Raw genomic sequence first — 25,487 nt, forward strand, 5'->3', positions numbered from 1 at the left:
CAGCTGTTTGAAGAATCATCAGAGGTGGGGATTTGGATGGCCTCTCGTAAGAGGCCATACATAAATTTATTTGTGTGCTTACATAAAATAAACGAATAAGGGTTTTGGAGCAGAACACTTGCTTGGCTTAATGATTTTAGCATTGTAGGAAGTACTTTAGTGTGGTCCCCATTCTTAGTTATTAGCGGCTACTTCAGTGAAACACACAGAGCAGAGTGAAAATCACAGAGAGCCCATGCCATGTACTGTGAAAATTAGGCTTTGAGGTCCAGGATGTCGCTCGTCCGATAGAGCACTTGCCTAGCGTGCAGGAGGCCCTACCTAGGTTCAGCCTCAAGTATTGCAAAAACTGGTCGTGATGATGCACACCTGTAATCCCAGTCCTGAGGAGGTAGAGGCAGGAGGATCAGAAATTTAAGATTATCCTTGGCTACGTAGTGAGTTTGAAGCCAACCTGGGCTTCAGGAGACACTGTCTGCAAGGATGACCTGAACTTCCGGTCTGCCTTCCTTTCCCTTTTAAATGGGAAGATCACGGGCTTGGGCCACCGTGTCATGTTTTGTACGCTGCTGGGACTGGAACCCAGAGCTTTACGTATGCTAAGCAAGCACTCTACCAAGTGAGCCCCTCCCTTAAAATTTAAAGTTAAAATCTAAGTGGTATGATGACATCATACCGAGTCACCTGTCTTCTGGGTGCTTTTCTGGGCCAGGTTCTGCTGGTGTCTAGTGGGTACAGGTCAGGGAGGTCACTAAATACCTTTGCAGGATTAAGTCTTGAAACAGGAAACTGTCCGTGTCAGTCCTGTCAGTGTAGAGAAACCCTGCTCTAAATAACTCCCTTTAAACTTGACAACAGCCGCCTTCCAGATGGGTGTGCTTAGCCAAGACTCCGGGTAGTCTAGCCTCCTGGAACCAACAAGACTTGGAGTTCATCCTTCCCCTGTTCACGGTTGGACTTCCTAACAGAGGCATTGCCCTCTGTTACATTGAGATACAGCTGTTTTCTAGAATGGCCTCTGGAAGAGTCACTGCTGGAAGAAGCCAGGGATTGCCACTCAGAAGCATTTGCTGCTCCTCCTGAGCCATCCTGTGGATGGGCGACTGCGCCTACCCCCTGCTCCAGTCATCCTCGTAACTTATTCCAGGCCTGTGGTCTCTGCGGTCACCTGTTCTGAAGTCTCTTCTGTTTTGTTGGTTTTTTATTTTAGTACTATTTTTATTTTGCTTTGTCAGGCAGTCTACCCCCTCCCTCTCCCCTCCAGTAGAAATGTTTTAAAAGTCTAAGCCGAGTTGTTCTTACTCCAGACCAGCCTCACTCTGTAATTGACTTGAGTTTGTGCAGAGTCCTTTGAATGCATGAAGTGTGTAGCCGGGCATCCTCCTCGCTATTTGTCCATAATAGTAATCCTTTAGTGGTTTGTTCCCTATCCAGCCCTAGCATTCTTTAAAAATATCTAGCTATTTTTACAAGTATAATCAGAACTCCTCTTAGGTGGAAAATGGAGGCTAGAGCCAGAGGCAGTTCTTAGCAGGGCTGTGTTGACCCATTGACAAGGATGCTTCGTTGTTGATTATCCGTATCTCACAGGCCCTAATCGCTGGTCCCTTCCCTTCTGCGTTCCTAGTCGTTTCTGATCCTGTATGTACATGCTTCCCCCCTCACAGCGCAGACCCCCGTGTGTTATTTGCTAGTTGAACCTGCTTCATTTGTTTTATTCTTACTGGTCTCTGATTTGCTTTCCTGCCTGTTGTTTTACATTATTTGCTAATTTACATAGTTTTGAATCCTTTGTTCCCATTGGTGACAGTTTTGTTCTGACTTTTTTTAGTCTAACCATTACTACAAGTTCAAGAGGGCCAACAGTAGGGCCAGTGAGGTGGTCCAGCAGCTAACACGTTTAGCACAGAAGTCTGATGACCTGAGTTTGATCCCTGGAATCCCTGTAAAGATGGAAGGAGGGAAAAGTACACAGTTATCCTCTGCCTTCCACAGGTCTGGAGCCCCATCATACAGACCCATACTTACATTATAATAAATGAAATTAAATTTCAAAAACTAAGGCCGGAATACTCTTCCCTTGAACTTGATTCTCTTACAAGTTTTACGTTCTCTGTAATGGTTGAATGCTAGAGAAGCAGTGTTCAATAGAACGTCCCACGATAATGAGAAGGTTCTGTGATGTGTGTGTGATCCAATATGGTCGCCGTTAGCTGAGCACAGTTACCGAGCCTTTGAAATGTGGCTGGTGAGACCAAGGAGCTGAATTTTTTATTTTAATTAATTTGAATTAAAATTTAAGTTGCCCCCTTAAATTTTAGGGTTGCCTGTTGGACAGGACAGATGTTTCTAAATGATCTTCACAGTGTGGTTCTCAGGCCATTAGCATTGTCATCCCAGGGACTGGTTAGAAGCACAGAATCATCTGGATGTGGTGGTTCAGTCATGGTAATTCTGGTACTTAGGAGGCTGAAGCAGGAGAATTGCTGCAAGTTCAAGGCTAGCTTGGCCCATGTAGTGAGTTGCAGGCCAGCCTGGCTACAGAGGGAGATCCTTTAAACAAAACAAAACTAAGCTGGACATGGTAGTGCACAGCATGGATCTCAGCACTCAGAAGGCAGAGGCAGGCTTATCTCTGTGAGTTCAAGGGCAACCTGGTCTACATAGTGAGATATAGGCCATCTGGAGTTAAATGGTGAGACCTTGTCTCAAAAAAACAAAAACAAAAAAACCCCAGCAAAACCAAACCAAACCAAACCTAAGACGCACAGGTGATGTACGTCTTAGAAGTCATGGTACTTGGGTGAGCATTGGAGTCACACAGAGTCAAAAACCTGCCACCTTTCTCTGCCCTCAGTGATTCTGATTGAATTGGTATTAGGTATGGCTTGGTTGTTGGGTTTTAAAAAATACCCCTCAAAGTAATTCTAATTGTGCGGCAAAGATGGATGGTGCTCAGCGTTTGTGGGTATCTGAGTCACCTGGGCTCTGGTAACAGTACAGACTCTCGACTCAGTCAGCCCAGGTCTTGATTACTCCACTGATTTTGGTGCATCCTTTGTGTACAAGGGGGTTTCCCTTTGCTGGTCATTGATATGTAAACTGGGATGCAGAGCTCCTCCTAAAGCAGTCCTGACCTGCAAGCCTCGTCCGTGGCATCTCTGAAGGGGATGCTTTTGGGAACACTGGGCATTATCACAGAGCTTCCTAGTTGCCGTTTTATATTAGGTTGTCTTTAAGTGGTTTCCCCCTTTCCGAGAGGTCACAGTATCGTTAATATTTTGGTTTTTAAAGTTGCTAAGAAGTCTGCTCACGACAGCTTGTCACTTCACAGTCAGTTTGTGTGCTCCTTAAGGTGCAAGCTGGAAAGCCACAGGGTCGGAATGTTCTGTAGTGTGGCAGGGAGAGGCACAAGGGAGCCCCAGCTCCAGTTCCCTCACTCAACCCCATGGCAGTCAGCTGAGGGAGGTTGGCTTGGAGCCATGACAGCAAGGTGTCTGGAACATTCAGATCCCCTCTCATTCCGGGCCACAGGCTACCGTGTCAGGAGTGTTACAGTCCATTACAGTATCTATCTTAGGAGCTGGGGCGGAAATGGATACTAGGTGACTCCAGTATGTCTTTCCTGTTTTGTTGTGTTTTTGAAGGTCTTAACTCTGTAGTTCAGGCTAGCCTGAACTTTCTACATAGTTATGGCTGGCCTCAAACTTAAAGCAGCTCTGTATGTGTGATTGCAGCACTTGGAAGGCTGAGACAGGATTCTGAGATCAGTTAGGCCAGGCTGCATAGTGATGCCCTGTCTTAAAAAAAAAATCAAAAGAAAAGAAAAGTCTTGTGTGGTGCTGGGATTGAACTCAGGGCCTTGTTTGTATGCTCTATCACTGTATGTTTCCAGCTCCAGGCTGTTGAGTTTTTGGTTTTTAGATTCATTTTTATTTTATGTGTATGAGTGTTTTGCTTACATGTGTGTCTGTGCACCATGTGTGTGCCTGGTGCCCATGGAGGTCAGAAGAGAATCACATCCCATGGAACTGGAGTTACAGACCGTTGTGAGCTGCTGTGTTGGTACTGGGGATCGAACCTGGGTCCTCTGGAAGAGAGTAACAAGTGCCCTTAACCACTGAGCCATCTCTCCTGCCTACCTGCTGAGTTTTATTTTAGTTAATGAGGAACTAGATTCAATTCCCAGGTTATCTGGAGTCTAATCACACCAGGCTAAGAAAAATAAGTAAATAAATAAGTAAATATTTCTGGATATTCCATAAGAATTGACCATGGGTTGGAAAATCTATAAAGAGCAAACTCAACTTATGAAAATTTTTCTTTAAAATGTGCTCTAGAATTTCTTCCTTCTCTGATGATAAACTCTGGTTTCAATCCTTCTGTTGCCTACAATAAAAACTTAGGTGTAAGTAGGAGTGAATGAGTATCGTCTTAACCTGTGAAGACAGAAATGGCCAGTCAGTATCATTTTCTGTACTTACCTGTCTACATAATGGAAAGCCTGAAATAAAAAAGAGCTGTGTATGATTGATGGCTCACATCTGTAATCATAGCTCGTGGGAGGTTGTAGCAGACAAATTGCTGAGTTCATGGCCACACTGGGCCATAGAGAGAGTCCCTGCCTAAAAAATAAATGAATGAATGAATGAATGAGTAAATAAATGAATGTATAGATCGGGTCTGAGACAGAGCTTAGTTGTTGGAGTGTTGCCTAGCATACACGAGGGCCTGGGCTTTGATCCCAGCACCTCATAAACCACATCTGTGATCTGAGTCCTGACAAGGCGGAGGCAGGGGAACCAGACAGTTCAAGGTCAGTCTCAGCTACATAGCAAGATCGAGGCCAGCCTGGGACGCATGAGACTCTGTCTCAGAAAGAAAGATTGTGTGCTGTGGGGATGGAGTAATGGACATGTGCCTCTGTGGGAACTAGCCCTTCCATCCCCCTGGCAGCAGAGAAGAAGCAATGCTGAGGCGATGGGGATGGGTTTGAGGTTGCAGATCCGCAGTCTTTATGTATGTGTGTAAGTCATGAAACTAGAAAGATCCTGAGACGGAAGGAAGAGAGCTTAAGGGAAAGGAGAAAGAACCCTGGGCATGTGATGTGGAAACAGAAGGGTGCTAGCTGGGCAAAGGGAGGACAGGGAGGGGGAGGACAGCAGGGAGGCGATTAGCACAAAATCTAATGATGTATACGCTGCAGATGCCATAACGACACCCATCATATTGTGTGCTAACTTCTAAAAATTAATTTACAAAAAGAGTTTTAAAAGTGTTGTGTAACCACTTCTGTGTTGGAACATGTCCTGTGGGGCAAACTGAAGCCATGTTACCGGGCCGTGGTCACTTGTATTTGACTAAGAATAAACTATTTCTCATTTTAAAAAGAAAAAAAAAAGAAAGAAAAAGAAGGGAGGAAATAAATAACAAACGCTATAAAACATCCCAGAAAGAAGGCCTTGGCCACTCGAAAGCCATGCTTGTCAGGAGGCCTCTTGGGTGGAGGTTTTTCCTAATTAGGAAGGCTGGGACCTGAGAGTTGGAGAGGCGCTATTCCGGGGCTGTCCTGATCGGGCTCTTCCTGGAAACCGTAGAGGACCCTGCACAAGTAAGGCTCTCTTGATTTCATCCAAAGCAAAAGTGTAACTGATGCCATCCACGCCCAGCAGCAACTCCTCCAGGAGCCGATGTCGATGGTGAGGAGGAAACTGGGGTCTCTGTAGCCAGGCGTGAAAAAGTCACAGACTGAGATGCCTTCTGATGAGCGTCAGGATGCCTGTCTTAGTTCCCTTTGCATCGCCATGAGACAATGCCCTGACAAAAGCCACCTCAACTCTCTCTGCTGTCTTTCCGCGCCGCTCTAATGGCGCTCATGAATGTCCTGGCTGATGCTCTTAAGAGCATCAACAGTGCCGAATAGTGAGGCGAACTCGGGTCCTTATCAGGCTGTGCTCCAGAGTCATTGTCTGGCTCCCAAGTGTGATGATGAAGCACGGTTCCTTAGGCAAGTTTGAAATCACCACCGACAGAGAGCTGGTAAAAATCACTGTAACCTCACAAGGAGGTTGAGGTGGGGGGTGAGCAGCCCAGATCTGACGTGCAGCTCAGAGACCTGGAAAAATGGCGGAACAGTGCCGTCCGCTTGGTTTCATTGTACCGACAACCTCAGCTGGCATCGTGGGCCATGCAGCAGCAAGACAAACGCACACAGGAGGGAAGAACCCTGGGATGTTTCTTCTAGGGCTGTAAAACACATGGATAAATACAGTGCTTGGTGGAAAAACAAAATGAAAGACGAGAAGGAAAAAAAAGCAGGTTACAGGAGAAAGGGTTTGTTCGGGCTTACAGCTCCAGGGGTGTAGAGCAGGGAAGACAGCGTGGCAAGAGCAGGAAACTGGTTTTATGTGTACACTCAGAAGGCAAGAAGAAGGCACAGGAAGTACACCTCGTTCAGGGCCCACCCAAGTCCCAACTTCCTGCGAGGTTTTACCTCCTAAAGGTTCCACAGTGTCACCAGCTGGGGAGACAGTTTCAGCTAAGTGGGCCTCTGAGTGCTGGGGGGCCTTTCACATTCAAACCCCAACAGTGCCCTCTCGTGCCGTCTGCCCCCTCCCCCAAGATGGAGGGGACTGCACTCGAAACTGGCTTCTTCCCAAAACTGGTGGTGAGAACAGAAAGATGTCGCCTGCCAGGGCTCTGGGGACAGTGAGTGAGAAAGCGTGTTCATGGGCCCCGGGAAATGCACGGGGACCAGTGACCAGCATGAAAAGTGAGGTGAGTCCTGAGCCAGAGGCAGAATCCAAAGGTCCTCAGAAGAGCAGACTGTAATGCTACAGATCCAGGGTGACAAATTTAGTGAAAAATAAAGAGAAAGATTTGGTCAGGAAGCATGAGACTGCCCCAGGTCTGTGAAAGGTTTCCTCCCATCCTCACGCCAGAACGAGACAGACGCTTAAATAAAAGATGGTGGAGTGTGCACAGAACTGGATAAAGAGTTAAGTCTTTTGGGTGGTTGTAGTCAGGTGTCAAGGAGGGGATTTTCACCCCTTTGAAGGCAGGGGGATGAGTAGAAAAGGTGGGAATCGCAAAGGCGTTTGTTATGTGGAAATCAGTGCCGTCTAACTTTGTCTTTCCCGTGGCCATGTACCCAGCGTGTGTCAGTTCCTGGAGCTGTGTCAGAGTCCAGAAGGTGGCTTTGGAGGGGGCCCTGGGCAGTACCCACACCTTGCGCCCACGTATGCAGCTGTCAATGCGCTGTGCATCATTGCCACGGAAGAAGCCTACAACGTCATTAACAGGTAAAGCTGCAGGCAGCGGGGGTGGGGGGGATGGAGGGGTGGGGGGTGAGGGGTGGGGTGGGTGGGTGGGTGTGGTGGAGACTCGGGAGGGTTCCGCCTCCTCTGCCGCACTGACTGACCGTGGCCCACTTCCGCCCTCTCTCCACTGTTCTCAGAGAGAAACTTCTTCAGTATTTATACTCCCTGAAGCAACCCGATGGCTCTTTTCTCATGCACGTTGGAGGTGAGGTGGATGTGAGGTGAGTGGGACAGTTGCCTCCATGGCTTCTGGAATGTACCTATTCTTAGAGCAGCCAAGCCCAGAGAAACATGGCACACTGCTGCTTTGTCCCATAGACTGATATGCAAATGTTGTGTCCCTGGTACAGTGTCATGGTGTTAAGGTCCCCCAGTGTCATTATCTCTTAGCTTCTTTTATGTAAATGTCAAAATATGAGTTGGATAAAAACAAAATCAAATGCTTTAGGTTTAAATACAAAAACACATTTGTTCAGTGTAAAATAGTTTAATGTAGGTAATTATACAATGTATTATAATCTTTTACCTCTTGGAGAAGCAAGCCTAGAGTTGAGTCTAAATACTTTCTGGTTGCATTTGATTAAATCCTGAAGGTGCTGAACATCCAAGGCACACGGGAGTTCCTCTGTGGGGTGCAGAGTGCCTTGTGGGCCAGTAGACTGCAGTGTAGTGGACTTGAACCAACTACTTGGTATCCATTGGCTCAAACCTAGTATTTTACTCAAGAAGTGTATCTGGCCAGGTATGGTGGTCTGTGAACATAATCTCAGCTCTTGGGAGGTGGGGGGGGTGCTGGCGTCAGAAGTTCAAGGTCATCCTTGGCTACATCATGAGTTCAAGGCTAGCATGACCCTATCTGAATTAAAAAGAAGAAAAGGGAAAAAATAAATATATTCATTACACTAGCAAGTAGCTTCCTGACCTGTGGACAATCCACCTATGAGGCATGTAAAGTTTACGGAATAAGTGATTTCTCTAATGCAGTGGATCATTGAGATTGTATATCATTTAGTCTGGGAGAAATACATTTTTGGGAGGAGGTTAAGCTTTTATATTAGAATGACAGAGATATCGTGTGTGTGTGTGTGTGTGTGTGTGTGTGTGTGTGTGTGTGTGTGTGTGTTGTTTTATTTTGTGACAGGGTCTCACTGTGTAGCCCTGGCTGGCCTGGAACTTGTTACGTAGACCAGGCTAGCCTTGAACTCCTGGAGATCTGCCTGTCTCCCCGCAGTGTCTGGCCTCATGGTGGATCCTTGAACATGTTTTTCACAGTGAGGTGCTAGCTGTGTAGCTTTTGACATAAGTGTTGCACTTTTGGCATGGGAAGCACAGTATCTTCAGAAAAGCCAACCAGGAATCGGTGAGATGGTCCATAGGTAAAAGCATTTACCTCACAAGCTTGGGGACCCAAGTTCAGTTCCTGGTAGAAGGTGTGAACAGACCACACGTGTCCTGGAGTAGGTGAACACCCCACCTGACATCATGGACACATGATGAAAATAATTGTAAACAATTGTAAAGAAAGCAGGCCAACCACATAGGCCTTGTCTGCCTCCTACAAAGCTGTTCTGACAGCCTCCTACAGGTCTGTTCTGAAGTCCTGAGCAGTTTCCTCCACCAGGACCTGAAAGGAGTGCTGGAGGGTGAATTCTGATAGCATCTGCTTTCATCCAGCAGCACAGTACCAGGCTGCAGTGATGAAACTTCAGCACCCCTCCAGGAGAGGGCACACTCTCGTCAGTGGCTTTTGTTGTCTCTCGTTTCCTGGGTACTTGACTCTGCTGTCAACTCTGCTGTCAATCTTCCTTGTCTGAACCAGGCATAGAAACTTCCTTGCCTGCCTTGACGTGCGGCCAGAGCTCAGCTAGAGGCTCCACTGCTGTTAGAGAGTGGCGGCAGTTTGCAAGGCAATCTAGTTTTTGATAACTAATTGAGCGGGATGTGGTGGCGCACGCCTTTGAATCACAGCACTCGGGAAGCAGAGGCCAGCCTGGTCTACAGAGTGAGTTTCAGGACAGCCAGGGCTACACAGAGAAATCCTATCTCGAAAAACCAAAAATAAAAAATAATGAATAAATAAATAGAAATAATAAATCGGAGTTGGCCATGGTAGCACACACAGAATATCCAGCACTCAAGAGGCTGAGGCAGGAGAATAGTGAGTTCAAGGTCTGCCTGGCCTACACAGAGAAAACCTATCTCAAAACAACTGGGTGTGGTGGCACATGCCTTTCCTCCCAGCACCGCAGAGGCAGAGGCAGGCCGATCTTTCTGTTTTCTTACTCCTACATGCTAGACAAACGCAGGCAGCTTCTGTCAGTTTGATGTGTTCCATTAAGGAGCACCTGGCCATAATCCTCTCCTTCCATGGTCCTGGGACCTCTCTGCCATTGAGCTCCTGGTTGTTCTTTGTCCAGTGGATGAAAGATTTGAACGACAGACCAAGCCTGTAGATGTCTTCCCGTTTCCTTGGGGAAGAGCTCAGAGTTCTACCTCTGAATTGGCAGGCAGCAGGAAGAGATTGGCCCGGGCGTCTGAGACCTCAGAGCCCGCCTCCTGGTGACGCACTTGCACACCTCCTCCACAAGGCCACACCTCCTAATCATGCCACTTACTGTGTACCAAGTATTCAAACAGTGAGTCTGTGCCGGCCATTCCTATTCAAAGACCACACTCTGGCTTCAGTACCTAGTACTGGAAAAATAAACATACAGCTGGGCAGTGGTGGCACACGTCTTTAATCCTAGCACTCAGGAGGCAGAAGCAGGCAGATTTCTGTGAGCTACACAGAGAAACCCTGTCTTGGAAAAAAAAAAAAAAAAAGAAGAGAGTCATTATTTGTTCATTTTCTGAATTCACTATGGAGTTGGTAGTGTCCTCTGGGGATGGGGGATGTGTCCTAGGGCCGAGAAGTGGGTTGAATGCTACTGAACTGTAGGAGGCCTGGGGGGTGGGGGGGGCAACGGTGGGAACAGAGAGCTGGAGAGGCTCATTACGGAGGCTGGCAGGTAAGTTCTGATGGGTTTTCAGTAGGCGGTGACCTGATCTGATTTGTACTGTTAGTTCTCTGGTTGCGGTGAATGGATTATAGTGTTCTAGGGAATGTCCTCTGGCTTCTGTGCTGGAAGGAGGGAAACACATGGAAGGCTGGTCCAGGTGGATGCTAATGACTTGGGTTTGGATGACGGTGGTGAGGGAAGAGAAAAGCAGACAGGCTTGAGAGCCGTGATGCTAGATACGGGGAGACAGGAAGAAACGACATGAAAAGTTGTACCCTGTCCCCTCCCTGTTTCTCGGTGTGATCCAGGACTAGTGGTTTTAGTATCTGTTGTGTGACTTTCCTGGGAGTCTATTTCTGCTCATCTCAGATAGAGAGGGCAACAACAGAGCCAAGAAGATTTCGTCCAAGCCCTGCTTGTTGAACCATTGAATTGATTGGGGTTGTTCGTAGGAGCATGGGTGACCTGGGCATCCGCATCACCAAAAATCACCTGAGTGTTGGTTCACAAAAGCTGCATCATTGGGATTCTCATCCCCAATCCTATGTACCACCTAAACCACATGTCACTGGGTCAGGATTACATGTACCTGGTGGAGGTCAGGAAGGAGTGAGTGGCTGGAGTCTCAGGTGAAGGTCTAAAGATCCTTCCCTGCCGTTTTCTAACAAGGGAACATCAATAGGCTTAATCTTCTGAGTGTCACATGGGTAATCACAGGTGCTCTGATTTCGAGATGACAGCAGTCATGTCATGCCTAGGACAGGACTCTGAAATATTTCACCCCTTCTGGTTTTTACATACTTATATTCCACAATGCTCCCTGAACCTTGGAGTTACATGGATGTGTGGTTATTTGCTGAGCAACAATATAGAATAATACAGAACCTAGCAAACATTTCCAGCAATTTGACCAATTATGAGTCTCTCTAGTAACTGCTGTCCACTATAAAAAGGTTTCTTCCACTTAGGCCCCACAGTAGCAGTAGCCTGCAGATGTAATGACAAACGTCTAGAAGGTAAATTGATAGACAGATCACAACTATTTCACAAAACAATAGCAGGAGCCTTCCTGCTTGCGCAGGTTTTTGCCCCTGGTTTACAGTACCAAACATAGTTTCTCTCCACGAAGAAAGGAGTTGGTTATATCTGTAACGGTTGTACCATTATTCCTCAGGCAGGCACATTGTGCCTGTTGTGTTGATGGCATCAACACAGAGTGCACAGCCAAGCAGGACAGTTGGTGACAGTTTTCTCCCCGCAGCCAGGAGAGTGTCTTGTGGCACCACAAAAATCAGCCAGTGGCTCAGGGCCAGCTTGATTCCTCCATGTTCTGCAAGCAGAGCATGTGGTCTTTTCAGCAGTAGGGCCTTACCATTTAGTGCTGGGGTGTAGCTGTAGTAGTATAGCCTGCGTAGCGGGACTTTAGGGGTGTCCCTTGCCAATAACAAGTAGGGAGATACCCCAACACCCAGGATACATTCAGATTCTTTAACTTGTGTTTTTCTGTTCTTTGAGATGCTTTTCCAAATCGTTAGAGAGCCTAGAGGTTAATTAACACTGTATCATGTGCATAAGGAAACCTTTTCAAAAAGGGGAGGGGGTGGTAGGGTCTCCCAATGAACCACCATTGGCTATTCCGAACATGTGAGAATAGGTTTTAGGATTTAGTGGCTAGGGGGGTATTTTTTAAAACTGTTAGTGAGGTTCAGAAGGTTCTATTGCTTTCGTTGGGTTTCAGGTGGGCAAAATCCTCCCTCTGGGCAGACAGTCCACTTTCAGCTGCAAGTCCTATCAGCTTTGGCCTTGGTGTTCTTGCAGTCCTGGTCCATCTGGGCATGGAATCCATCAGGGATTATAATAGAGTCCATCAGCCATCTGAGGGTGTCTGCAATACAGTCATCAAGGAGCGTGTCATCCTGTGCCACACAGAAGGAGGCAGTTCCACTGGGATGTCTCCCGCAGACTTTGGATCCTGACGTTCCTTCCTTCCGGGGGGCAGACAGCTCAGCTTCTGCTTCATGTCTTACATCAGTATTGGGGGAACACACAGTCGCCATTCCAGCAGGGCTGCACGCTAACCCATACCACGTGGGGAAAGATGGCCACATTGGAACTGCCCCCATGGAGGGTCTCAGAACAGCTCATCCTCAGTTGCTGTCCTGTCTACCTTAGCAGAGACCATTGAACTGCACTCCCCCAACTCATCTTTGGTTCTGTGTATCCCGTTCAGCCATTATTGTGTGCCTCAGCCTGGGCGGTGTGTGTGTGTGTGTGTGTGTGTGTGTGTGTGTGTGTGTGTGTGTGTGTTTCTATTCACCCTTAGTGCAGAGGGCAATAACAGACCAAAGAAACCATTTAGTCGTGATAGCTGCATCTCTAGAATCCTCACCCCCGAGCCAACCTTCTACCTCCTACAATCCCTCCAGCACCTAAGACCATGTGCAACTGGGTCACGATTAACTGGCAGCTAGTGTGTGTGTGGGGTGCCATTCAGAAAAGGAGTGGCTGGAGTGTCCACTAAGGGCCCGATGCCCCTCCTCCTTCCTCCTCCTACACAGGAGGATTAATAGACACTATCTTGTGAGGATTTCATTCAGTAATCCCAACTGCTCCGATACAAGACCGTAACAGCCATGTCGTCCCCAGAGGACAGAATTCCACAACTGCCTCCCCTGTCACCTCTTCACTGATGAGAGGCAGAGTACATCACAGCCCACCCCCCCACCCCCCCAGGAGGATTCAAGGGCCACAGAAAACACTGCGGAGCCTTTGTGAGAGGCTCAAGCCTGGAGGAAATTAGATCATACCTTCCATGTTAACATATGGCAAATGACAACATCTGACGCCGGCACACTTGCCCCTTGCCTGCTCTGGATGCCTCTGCTGCGCCTTTGGCCAGTGGGAGCCCGGCTGGTCCCAGTGCTGGCAGGACAGTCATGCCCATGGCTTCTGCAGAGTCCCGTGGAGTGCCCCAGTGAGTGTGGCTCCGTGTTCAGTCTATACAGCTAAGACGATGGAAGACAGGCTTTGTTCGCTCCCCTTTCATGTTCCTTCTGAGCTCTGAGCAAAAGAACTCGTGAGGAGAATTAAAACAAATGATTTTTGTCTTTCCATGCTTCGTATTTGAAAACAAACAAACCAAAAAACCAGTCTATGGATGTGTTCCGTGACAGATAGAGAAGATGAAAGGGGGTCCTGAGAAGAATCATGGCTGAAGAATAGAATGACAAGAGTTAGCTCAGATCAAATGGATACATTTGATTTTATTTTCTTTGCTCATTTTCAGATAGGAGCTAGAAATATAGCTTGGTGGAAGAGAGTGTGCATGGTATGTGCAAAGCCCGGGTTAGATCCCCAGAATTACCCTGCCCAAACGATATGTTTATACCTTTGCTTTTTTTTTTTAAAATTGAAACAGTGTCTCATGATCCGAAGCTGGCCTCAGACTTGCTGTGTACCCGAGGATGACCTTGAACTTGTGATCCTCCTGCCTCTACCTCTTGAGTGCTGAGATTATGGGCAAGCACTGCCATACCCAGTCAGACCTAGGGTTTTGTGCATGCTTGGCAAGCACATCACCCACTCAGCCACATCCTCAGCCCTGTTCCTCCTTTTCACCGAAATGTGTGTTTCTGTGTATGTCTGAGCAAGGGCTTGAAATCAGAGCTCTTTTCTCTAGAGGCCGGAGGGTGTCTGTTCCTGTCTCGTTCGTGTTGCCCAAGCAGCCATTAGGGTGTGGTGGCCTGCTCTGGAGTGTGTCTGTTGGAGGAAAGGTAGAGCTAACCTTTGGCACACGTCCTTAGTCCAGACAGAGGTCCCCAGTCTGCAGCAGAGAGACGTCTGGATGAGTGAGAAGAGCCTCGGCAACACCTGGAGGAGCCGGTGGCCACTGTTCTAGGTCTTTGAAAAAAAGGCTGAGTCTATTTTTGAGATGAATTGATAGGGTCGGTCTGCCTGTGTGGAGGCCGGGAGACTAGAACGTCATGTTCCTTCCCTGAAGCCGTGTGGTGAGCAACTCTATCCAGACAGAATGTCCCACCTCGCGGAGACCCAGAAAGAATGACTGTGTGCCAGGAGCGAGACGGAATGTGACTGCGGCTGACGAGGCAAAGTGAACAGTCCACCCGAGCAGTCTACCGAGCCTCGTCCTGGCTTTCCTCGGAGCCTAACGTGTCCCCTCTGTCTCTGTCTTTCCAGAAGTGCGTACTGTGCCGCCTCAGTGGCTTCTCTAACCAACATCATCACGCCAGACCTCTTTGAAGGCACCGCCGAATGGATAGCAAGGTGGGAGAAGTCACGTGGTCCCCAGTCCTCCGAGAGCGATTGGTCAAGAAAAGCTAAAAGTCTGGAAGGAAATATAAAATTCTAGGAGATGTCTTAGGGGTTATATGTTGTGCCCTTTACAAATACTTGAAATTAGCTGGGTGCCCATGCCTTTAATCCCAGCACTCGGGAGGCAGAGGCAGGCAGATCTCTGAGTTCGAGGCCAGCCTGGTCTACAGAGTGAGATCCGGGACAGTCAAGGCTTCACAGAGAAACCCTGTCTCAAAAAACAAAAACAAACAAACAAACCCCAAACACTTGACATTATTTTCAGACTCTCATTAATGTGGTATTATAGTTCAGAATGGCAGGGGCCAAAAGCTTTGGTGAGTAGTATTGGTGGGAGTCTAAATTGACTGAGGCAGTTTGGCAGTATCTCAAAACACCCTTGCTTATGAAACCCAGCAACACTACTCCCAGAAACTCTCACCCACATGCATGGAAGAGACAAAGACTTGTTTCTAAGAGCAAAAGGCCTGAGACAGGACTGGGTGTCGTGGCCCAGGGTAGCCACACTCGGGCTGTAATCATAAGGTCATCTTTGGCCTCATCTTGAGTTTCAGGTGAGCCTGGGCTACAAAAGACCCTCTTAAAAATAAAAAAAACAAAAGACATATATATGTGTACATATATATGCTCGTCTTTATTTTTACCAAAATAGTACTTATTTCCATGTTAATATACTGCAGTGACACCAGATGATATACTATGATCATATTTTCCGTATAACTTTCATTTTCCTGGAGTTAGTATACATATCATGGATATATTTATCAGGAATTCATCTCCAAATTCTCTACCAGTACTACAAAGTTATTCTTCATACAGTCCAACATTTTAAATCATGTTTTCTTTTGTGTATTTATGCACATGCATGCATGTTTATTTGTGTGTGTGTGTTCTGGGTCATGCCCCCCGGAGCCCTCACCCTCTTGCTTCAGATCTAGACAGATTGCTCTCAGCTTGCTGCTCAGCAGGCATCTAGAAGCTTCCTTACAGCATGAAATTCACTTCATTTTCTGGTTTGTTGGAACCCGTCCTTTTTTTTTTTTTTTTTTTTTTTTTTTTTTTTTTTTTTTTTTTTTTTTTTGAATGATTATTAGTCTGTAGCAGGATTCTTAAAAGTTCTTATTAATAAAATCAAACCCGAGGTCAGTTATTGGGGTCCATGCTGGTAGATCAGAGAGACAGAACAAGCCACAGCTATCTCACCTCGCCGGATCCTCAGCTGGTCTTGTTTCCTCAGACTGGAGGCCTCTGAGTCCTCATCCCAATGGCTCTCAGCTGAATTGCTGCTCCAAAGCCTGAATGCTTAACCAGCCAAAATCATCTAGTTTCTGGTTCTCACGCCTTATATATCTTTCTGCTTTCTACCACCACTCCCTGGGATTAAAGGCTGGCTTTCTGGGATTAAAGGCGTGTGTCACCATGCTTGGCTATTTCCAATGTGGCCTTGAACTCACAGAGATCCAGAGGGATTTCTATCTCTGGAATGCTAGGATTAAAGGTGTGAGTGCCACCACTTTCTAGCCTTTGTATCTAGTGGCTGTCTGTTCTCTGACCCCAGATAAATTTATTAGAGTACACAATATTTTGGGGAACACAATACCACCACATTAGTCATTTTCATAAAGCATAATACTCCAAACGTTCTCCAAAAAGGGCACCTGGAAAATGCATTTTTAAGATCCTACATGTATCTTTATTTGCAAGCCTGCTTGGTCATCTGTATGGTGAGAGACTGATAGGTTGGCAGTTGTGTTTAGACTGTATTTGTCTGGATTTGTGAGCATTGCTCCGTCATCTTCTGACTTTCCACATCACCATCAATGAATCTGATTTTCCCAGTGACCACCAGTCATTGAGGACAGAGTGTTTTGTAGACTGATGGTGATGGTTTAGAGATTAAGACTAGGCACTTCGGCTCTTTTTAGTGTTCTGTTTCTCAGTTGAGATGCCCCATCATTTTGTTCCTTCCCAGTGTGCTTTTCTTCGCTTACCAAGACGAGTTCGTAATTATATCTGCTTTCAAACCCTTGGGGGAACCAGGTGAGTAGCATGTGCCATAGCATAGCACTGCTTAGGAGGGTAAAGGCAGAAAGATCCATTGAGTCCAGGAGTTCACTCAAAAGGGTGGTGTGTGTGTGTGTGTGTGTGTGTGTGTGTGTGTGTGTGTGTAGATGTGACTCAGTTGTTAAGAGCACTGCCAATTTTTCCAGAGGATCCACATTCAATTACCAGCACCCTCATGGCCACTCATAACTGTCTGTAACTTGAGTTCCAGTGAATCCAATACCCTCTGATGGCCTCCATGGACATAAGGCATTCATATGGTGCACAGGCATGCATGTAGGCATAAAATGTACATGCATATGTAAAGTAAAATCATAATTAAATAAAACTGTAAAGGCCCATGTCTAGGTCTTTTCAGCATGTAGATAACTTCAAGTTGATATCTTGTTTTTCTGGGCGTTCCTGCGTTGAATGGCTTTGGACTGTGTCGTGGACATTGTGGTTGGTGTATTGTAGAGAATGGATTCTGTTAGACTGCGTCAAAGCATGTTTTTGTTTTTAGCAGACAAGCCACATAGTCACACTCATACTGCAAACTTCCAACAGTGCTCTGCCCTGCAGTGGGCGGCGGCTCAGATCTCAGGTCAGTTTGGAGTCCAGGCCGCTCAGTTTGCCTGCTGTGTATGTCCTTTCAAGGGAGAAACTTGAGCTGAATTTGGGTTTTTCCATCTCTGACTCTCCTGGCGTGTCCTCACTTTCTAGCAGCCTGTTTCGTCCTGCTAAAGATGCTGGCCTTCTGTTAGAGTTTTAGCTACCCTACCCAGGCTGCCACTGCTACCACGTGGGTACCATGGCCATCCCCTGGGCAAACCAGAAGGAACAAATGAAAGGAAAAGGAGGCTAGGGTGGTGCAGAAGGAAACCAGTTCTCCGTAGTTGTTGGCTCCACGTTTGAACGCTCCCCTGAACTCCCGGTGTCTTAGTCAGCTGGGCCTCGGAGATGTTTTGCACAGTGTAGGAGTGTCCAACCAGTTTACAGGAGGCCTCACCAGCAGGACACTCACTGAACACGGGGATCTGACTGAACCAGTTTTACTGTGTATTACCAGCTTTGGGCCTAGGGCGTATTTCATTTGTTTGTGTCGATTGATGGGATGTCAAATTGTATGTACGTCTGGAATACACAGGATTCAAGTGAGCTTGCCTGTGATGGTAGCCACAGTGCCTGCCACCATGCCAGGGCATCACGATGCCCGGGCTCCTGGGCAGTTTTGTTTGGTTTTTGTCTTTTCTCTCCATCACCACCCTTGTGGCTGTCTTGAGACTTTGAGAATCTTTATCGGTGCTGTTCAGAACCTTCATGATGATGAATCTTGGTGTGGATCATTTTCATTGTGTATGAGGCACTCAGCAGGACTATGATTTGGAAGCACACATATTTCAGACCAAGAAATCGCATTACAATATTTCTTTGGCAACTTTTTTTTTGGAAACAAGGTCTCACCGTGAACCCAAATCTGACTTTACCACTGCTGGTCCTCTTGCCTCAGTCTCCTACCCACGTGCTAGGACTATAGGCAAATGCCTACATACTCAGCTTGCTTGCTCCCTTTACAGCATCTGATTAGTAGTATTAACCTCATTTTTTCATTTTCATTTTTATTTTTATTTTTTGAGACAGGGTTTCTCTATGTAATAGCCCTAGCTGTCTTAAAATTCATTTTGAAAGCCAGGCTGGCCTAGAACTCAGAGATCCGCCTGCCTCTGCCTCCCTAGTGCTGGGATTAAAGGCGTGTGCCCCACTGCCCGGCTTTAAAGACTTCATCAAATTTGTTCTTAGACAGTTTTATATATGTGTATCGTACATCCTGGCTACTGTCACCCCCACCTTTCCTCCTCTCCCTTCCACCAGTTCCCCACATTCATGTCTTTCTGTTTTGTTTTGTGACTCGGTGACTTTACCCAGGGTTGTCTGTGTAACCATGGCTTTGGGGCTATCCATGGGGGCTTGGTGGACTCCCCAATGGATACATCACTCAAGACAGTGGCTGCCCCTCCCCCAGATTCCACCAGGCGGGAGGGGTGGGGCCCTGGTGAGTCCCTCCCTATCCATGACTAACCTTTGACGGAGCCTGTCTTACACAGGTCCAGACACTGTGAGATCATGACTCCAATGCTATATTCGGCCTAACAGGGTTTCACAGCCCTTATATTCTTCGTACCCCGTTCAGATGCTCTCTGAGCTGCAGAGGGAGTGATTTCAGTGTCCTGGCAAAGGATGTGCATTCAACATCACTTCTTCTCAGCACCTGGATCAACCAGACATGTTTGCATTCACCACCACTAACTGAGGAAGGGGCTTCTCTGTGTTGAAAGCAGCATTGGAGCCTTGTGTGGCAGACTGACCTAATTGTTTTTATGAAGCCCATTGAGGGTGTGTTTCTATCTCCTAACTTTTTCTTGTATTTTCCAAGAGATTCTCTTACTGTTTATCTTCTCGTCCTTCTGTTGAGGTTTTATTTGTTAATCTTATTTTTAATTTTCCAGAATTCAGTTTCCCCCCCCTGAGTGCTTATGTTTTATATTCTCAGATGTTCTGCACTGGCTGTTCTTTCAGAGAACCTGGGTTCAACTCCCAGCACCTACATAGCAGCTCACAATCTTCTGTAATTACAGTTCCAGGGGATCTGATGCCCCTTTTCTGGCCTCCATGGGCACTGTACATGGTATACAAACATACATGCAGGCAAAACACCCATACACTAAAAATAAATAAATCTTCAAAAAATAAAAATAAGGTGCAGCATTAAGCAGTTTTCTTCTGTGCCCAGTATCATCTCCTCCACTTTGCTTTCGAGGATGGGTCTCTCTTTCATATCGGAGATTTGCTCCCATATCTAGTGCTTAGCTGCTCTGTTCATATTGAGTCCAATACTAAAAAGCTGATAGAAGTCATATACATAAAAGTGAGCCATGACCATGCTGTTCTCCCAGGAACTCTCACATATCAGTATCTGTAGGGCTTTGTTCTTTCAAATCCCTGCTTAGGATTTGAAGCTCGCAGGCGACCTTAGGAATTCCTAGTCGGGGAAGGTAGGGTGTTTGTGTTGTGTGGGGGCCCCACTGACCCCTCCTGTTTTCTGCTGTGCTGCGGAAGCTGGGATTCACTACCCCCTCCCTTATTGGTGGGACTGTGGATTTTAAGAGAGGTACAAATGGAGACACAGAGACAGAGGCTGGGCCTGGCATGGGCTTTTGAATCCTTAAAGCCCCACCCCCTGTGACACACCTCCTCCAACAAGGCCACACCTCCTAATCCTTCTCAAATAGTGCCACTCCCTGCTGACCAAGCTTCAAATACATGAGCCCATGGGTGCCATTCTTATCCAAACCACCATAATAATCAAACATAGACCTGCTCTTGGCTGCTGCTGCTTCTCCACCCCGGCCCCAGAACTGAGGTGTTTAGGGGTTCTGAGGACGGCTTCTCTAACCAGCTGTTCGGGTTCCCTTAGCCCCTGTCCTGCAGCTTTTAGGATTCTGTTGTTCTAGCCTGTGTTCAGGTCCTCTCCTGCTCTTGCTCTCGCTCTCGCTCTCTCTCTGTTTTTTGTTTTTGTTTTTCAAGACAGGGTTCCTCCGTGTAACAGTCCTGCTGTCCTAGAACTTTAGAACTTGCTTTATAGACCAGGCTGGCTTTGAACTCAGAGACCTGCCTGCCTCTGCCTCCCAAGTGCTAGGATTAAGGGCGTGCGCCACTACCCTGCCTCTCCTGCTTCCTTTATCCTGGCCATTTATACCTTTTACATCCTCTTTCTTCCATTTTTTTGGACTCTGGTATTTAGTCCATAATGTTGTCCTGTGTGTGTGTGTGTGTGTGTGTGTGTGTGTGTGTGTGTGTGTGTGTGTTTTGAAGACAGGCTCTCATGAAGCCCAAGCTGGTCTTGACCTTTCTATATTGTTGAGGCTGCCCACGAACTCTGATCTTTATCTACCTACCTCTAAGGGCTGGCGTCACAGGCAGTGTGCCACCATGGTCATTTCCAAAGAGTTTTATTAAATAAAAAAAAAAAAAAAAAGCAAGGCACAGAGTTCCCTCAGGAGGAGCCCGTGTGCTCCCCAGACACCAGGCCTCCATGGGGAGGGGCTTCGAGGTGCTGTCAGCTCCTGGATGAAGGCCTGTTCACCTGTGCTGTTCCTCCACAGCAGAGCAGAGAAGCGCGACTTAGGGAGGAAAAGCATGATAGCGTTCTATAAAAATATATTTAAAATTTAGGGCTAGGGCTTAGGGGGAGAGTCCTTGCCTTATATGAGTGAGGTGCTGGATTCAGTCCCTAGCACATACCCAGGTGTACCCACACGCACACACACAAACCTTGAAACTATTTCATAGAGAAAACACGTTTGTTATAGGTAGGCAAAGAAGAAAGTCTGAATTACTTGTAGTCCACCTCCACAGTGGAACCAGTCGTCCATTTTCGTGTCCTGTTGTTGTGATAAACATCCTTACGGAAATCGGTCTGAGGGCGGTGGAATGGTTTTTTTAGCTCAGAAGACCAGGTTACCTCAGAGCACAAAAGTGAGTAGAGGCAACAGGAACTTGCTAGTCAAGAGCAGAAGAAATGCTTCGTGCGTGCTTACTGGTGCTCAGCCCACTTCCCACTCTTAGACAGTTCAGGACCCACCCCAGGATCCGGTGCTGCCCACAGTGGGCTGAGTCTTCCCACATCAGTGAACACAGTCAAGACAGTCTCCCCGAGACAGGCCCGCAGGCCGGCCTCATCTAAACAGTCCTTCAGTGGGGCTCTCCTCCCGTGATTCCAGACTGTCAAGATGACAGTTAAAACTGACCATCACACATTTTTGTTGTTGCTTTTGTTTCTTGAGGCCGGGTCTCACTGTGTAGCCCTGGCTCACCTGGAACTCACCAAGATCCACCTGCCTCTGTTTCCCAAGTGCTGGGACTGACAGCATGCATGGCCTCAGACCAATTTTTGTTTTTTGAATGTATTCTTCCAGAGTTCTGGAAATTCAATCATATAGTACATTGTTATTTTCTAGCATTTCATGTAATGAGGGAAACATTTTCATAACTGTAGCACTACATAAATGACTGGATAATAGTTTGTTGTAAGATGTACCATCATTTATATCACAGCCCCTCCTCCCTCACATTTGAACTTCTAAGTTGGTCTGACATTCTGCTCTTAAAAACAGGAAGGTAGCAAACATTCTTTTTTTTTTTTTTCCCTTTTATTTTATTTTACAATACCATTCAGTTCTACATATCAGCCACGGGTTCCCCTGTTCTCCCCCCTTCCACCCCTTCCCCTTCCCCTCAGCCCACCCCCCAATCCCACCTCCTCCAGGGCAAAGCCTCCCCCGAGGACTGCGATCAACCTGGTAGACTCAGTCCAGGGAGGTCCAGTCCCTTCCTCCCAGACTGAGCCAAGTGTCCCTGCATAAGCTCCAGGTTTCAAACAGCCAACTCATGCAATGAGCACAGGACCCGGTACCACTGCCTAGTTGCCTCCCAAACTGATCAAGCCAATCAACTGTCTCACCTATTCAGAGGGCCTGATCCAGCTGGGGGCCCCTCAGCCTTTGGTTCATAGTTCATGTGTTTCCATTTGTTTGGCTATTTTTTTTTCAATAATTGAATAAATCTGAAATTTATTATAAGCCACAGTCGTCCTAGGGACCTCCATGCTATATATATATAGCCTCCATGAATCTATGGGTTGTGGTCTGATTGTTCTTTATTTTATATCTAGAATCCACTTATGAGTGAGTACATACCATGACTGTCTTTCTGGGTTTGGGTTACCTCACTCAGGATGATTTTTTCTAGTTCCATCCATGTGCCTGCAAATTTCATGCTTTCATTGTTTTTCTCTGCTGAGTAGTACTCCATTGTGTATATGTACCACATTTTTTTCATCCATTCTTCCGTTGACAGGCAAATAGGTTGTCCAGGTTCTGGCTTTTACAAATAGTGCTGCTATGAATATAGTTGAGCATGTATCTTTATGGTATGAATCAGCATTCTTTGGGTATATGCCCAAGAGTGGGATGGCTGGGTCTTGAGGTAGTTCAATGCCTAATTTTCTGAGAAACCACTATACTGATTTCTACAGTGGTTGTACAAGTTTACATTCCCACCAACAGTGGAAGAGTGTTCCCTTTGCTCCACATCCTCTCCAACATTGACTGTCATTGGTGTTTTTGATCATAGCCATTCTGACAGGTGTAAGGTGGTATCTCAGAGTCGTTTTGATTGGTAGCAAACATTCTTACAGTGTGCTCCTTGGACACACTATCACTTACTGTGGAGGGTCAGTTCCTAGAAATGGCCCCGTCTGGCTGATCCATAGATTATGCATGGACCAGGCAGATGGCAGTAGCTAGAGCCGGGCACCGAGTACTTGGTGTGCAAGCCTGAGGACCAGAGTGCAGATCCTCAGCACCATGTAAACTCTGGGCAATTATGGCAGCTGCCTGGAATCCCAGCACTTGGGTGGCAGAAACCAGAGATGCCCTGGGCAAGCTTGCTAGTCAGATTAGCCAGAATTGGTGAACTCCAGGTTCAACCAGAAACTACCTCAATAAATAGAGAGCCATCAAAGAAGAGGCCTAAAGTCAACTTCAGGCCTCCACATAAGCCTGCATGCACATGCATGCTCACCCAGGAATGTACATTCACACCTGCCACACACATGCACATTCACATGTACACATATGTGTGCACATCACACATACATATACTGTTAATATATAGTATAACCCCAAATAATAGTTGTCACAATAAATGGATATTTTATTTTACTTTTTAGATTTTTTTTTGAAACAGAGTCTCACTATATAGCTCTTGCTATTCTGATACTTACTTACTATTAGACCAGGCTACCCCCAACTCAGAGATCTGCCTGCCTCTGCCTCCCAGGTACTAGGACTAAAGGCATGTGCTACTATGCCTAACTTAGAGATTTTAAATATATAGAAAATTCTAAAGTTTATTTTTGAGCATTTACAGGCTGACACAGTCTTATATTTAGGGGTTTTATTTTTGGTGTTGTTTGTTTGTGCAGGATCTCCTCTGTAGCCCAGGCAATTGTCTTGCCTCAGCCTTCCAAATCCTGAAATTACAGGCATGAGCAATCACACCCAGCTAGTTCAATTACTTGTGAAGCTGGGGTAGGATTACTTGAGCCCTCCTGGGCAACATAGTAAAACGTAGCTCAAAAAAATTTTTAAGTAGGTGTGTGTGTTTTTATTATAGAAAGTTTGAGCCATGCAGCCTGGTAGTATGGGCCTGTATTCCAGCTACTCCAGAGCCTAAAACAGGCGGATCCCAAATTCAGGTCCTGCCAGGGGTACAGAGTGTGTGCAAGGCTAGCCTGGGCAACTTTGGGAGACCTACTTCAAAAAGCAAAAAGTGGGCTGAGAGTACTAGCAGAGTACTTGGCTAGCATGTGCAACCCCCTGGGTTTGATCGCCAGTACCACCAAAACAAAATTTTAAAAACCCCAAACAACAACAAAAACAACCCAAAAATCTGAGGCAAGGTGTCTCACATCTGTATCCCAGCACTTGAGTGGGGTGGAGGGAGGGAGGGCAAGACAGGAAGATCCGGAAGCTCAAGGCCAGCCTGGGCTACATGAAATCCTGTCTCAAACAAACAGAAACAGCAAAGAAAGAAACTGGAAATAAGAGAGGTGGGATGTGGCTCAGTGGTAGAGCACTTGCCTAGCATCCTTAAAGTCCTGGGTTTGATCTCCAGAGCTAGAGTTAAAAAGAGGAAACTATACCCCCAAAAAAACAAAAACACCTTCACTAATAGACCTGGTACTCAAAGATAACCAAAACTAGCAATTATGTTTTGATTTTATTTTAACTTGATGACTCTGCTATGTATAGGACTTTGCAACTTTCCCCCAGTGAGTATTAACCTGTGCTACTACATTTCTTATGTAAGTGGACAGTTTCTAATTTTCTAAGGCTTCTGGTTTTCTTTTCTAGGAAAAGGAGTCTGCAAACATTAATATGTCAGGGGCCGGGGAGATAGTTGAGTTCACAAAGTGCTTACTGTCCAGCACAAGGTCCTGAATCCAACCCCCAACACCATGTGAAAAGCCAGGCATTGTGGCCCAGGTTCAAAATCCTAGCCCTGGTGAGGTGGGGTTAGGGCATCCCTAGAACTCATCGGCCAAGACATCCTAGCTAAAAATATGATCCCCAGGTTCCAGTGAGAGACTCTCAAAAACCCAAAATGAATAGCTATCCTGAGGAACAACACCCAGAGCTGACTTTACGTGCATGTGTGCACGCGTGCGCGCGCACACACGCACACACGCACACGTATACATGCATACAAGTTGGTAAGTCAGCACATTTCTATCCATGGTGCTAACAACTGATGCTTTAATCAGAGCAAACTTTCTCTCTGCCACCCAGAATATGGGGAGGACACTTGTCCTCATCCATGCATTTGCCACAGTCTTGCTTCTCACCCCTCCTAGGTGCCAGAACTGGGAAGGTGGCATCGGCGGGGTGCCAGGGATGGAAGCCCACGGCGGCTACACCTTCTGTGGCTTGGCTGCACTGGTAATCCTCAAGAAGGAACGCTCTTTGAACCTGAAGAGCTTGTTGGTGAGTAGCTGTCGAACCCCCCCCCCCCAGCCCAGGTTTGCTGCTGTGACTCCGATCTGGGACCACGGGAAGGTCTGTGATGGGAAGGGCTGCCGGAGCCCGTGAGTGCACAGACTCTAGTCCCAGGACGAGGCTTCAGGTGGGGTTGCTGGCGCTCAGCACAGTTGTGAATCAGCTGAAGGAGCTAA

General features: G+C 46.8%; 1 protein-coding gene across 3 annotated transcripts in view; it reads left to right on the top strand.

The window, feature by feature from the left end:
• Positions 1 to 25,487, top strand: part of Fntb (farnesyltransferase, CAAX box, beta) — an 87,826-nt gene that overhangs the window by 43,824 nt on the left and 18,515 nt on the right. For all 3 annotated transcript variants that reach the window (XM_037210645.1, XM_028876069.2, XM_037210646.1), the window contains 4 exons: positions 7,155 to 7,301; positions 7,457 to 7,540; positions 14,516 to 14,602; positions 25,170 to 25,299. In XM_037210645.1, the coding sequence (XP_037066540.1) occupies positions 7,155 to 7,301; positions 7,457 to 7,540; positions 14,516 to 14,602; positions 25,170 to 25,299 (448 nt within the window). The remainder of the gene's footprint in view (positions 1 to 7,154; positions 7,302 to 7,456; positions 7,541 to 14,515; positions 14,603 to 25,169; positions 25,300 to 25,487) is intronic.

The sequence above is a fragment of the Peromyscus leucopus genome, chromosome 14, assembly GCF_004664715.2.
Source record: "Peromyscus leucopus breed LL Stock chromosome 14, UCI_PerLeu_2.1, whole genome shotgun sequence".
In the NCBI taxonomy this organism is placed as follows: Eukaryota; Metazoa; Chordata; class Mammalia; order Rodentia; family Cricetidae; genus Peromyscus; species Peromyscus leucopus.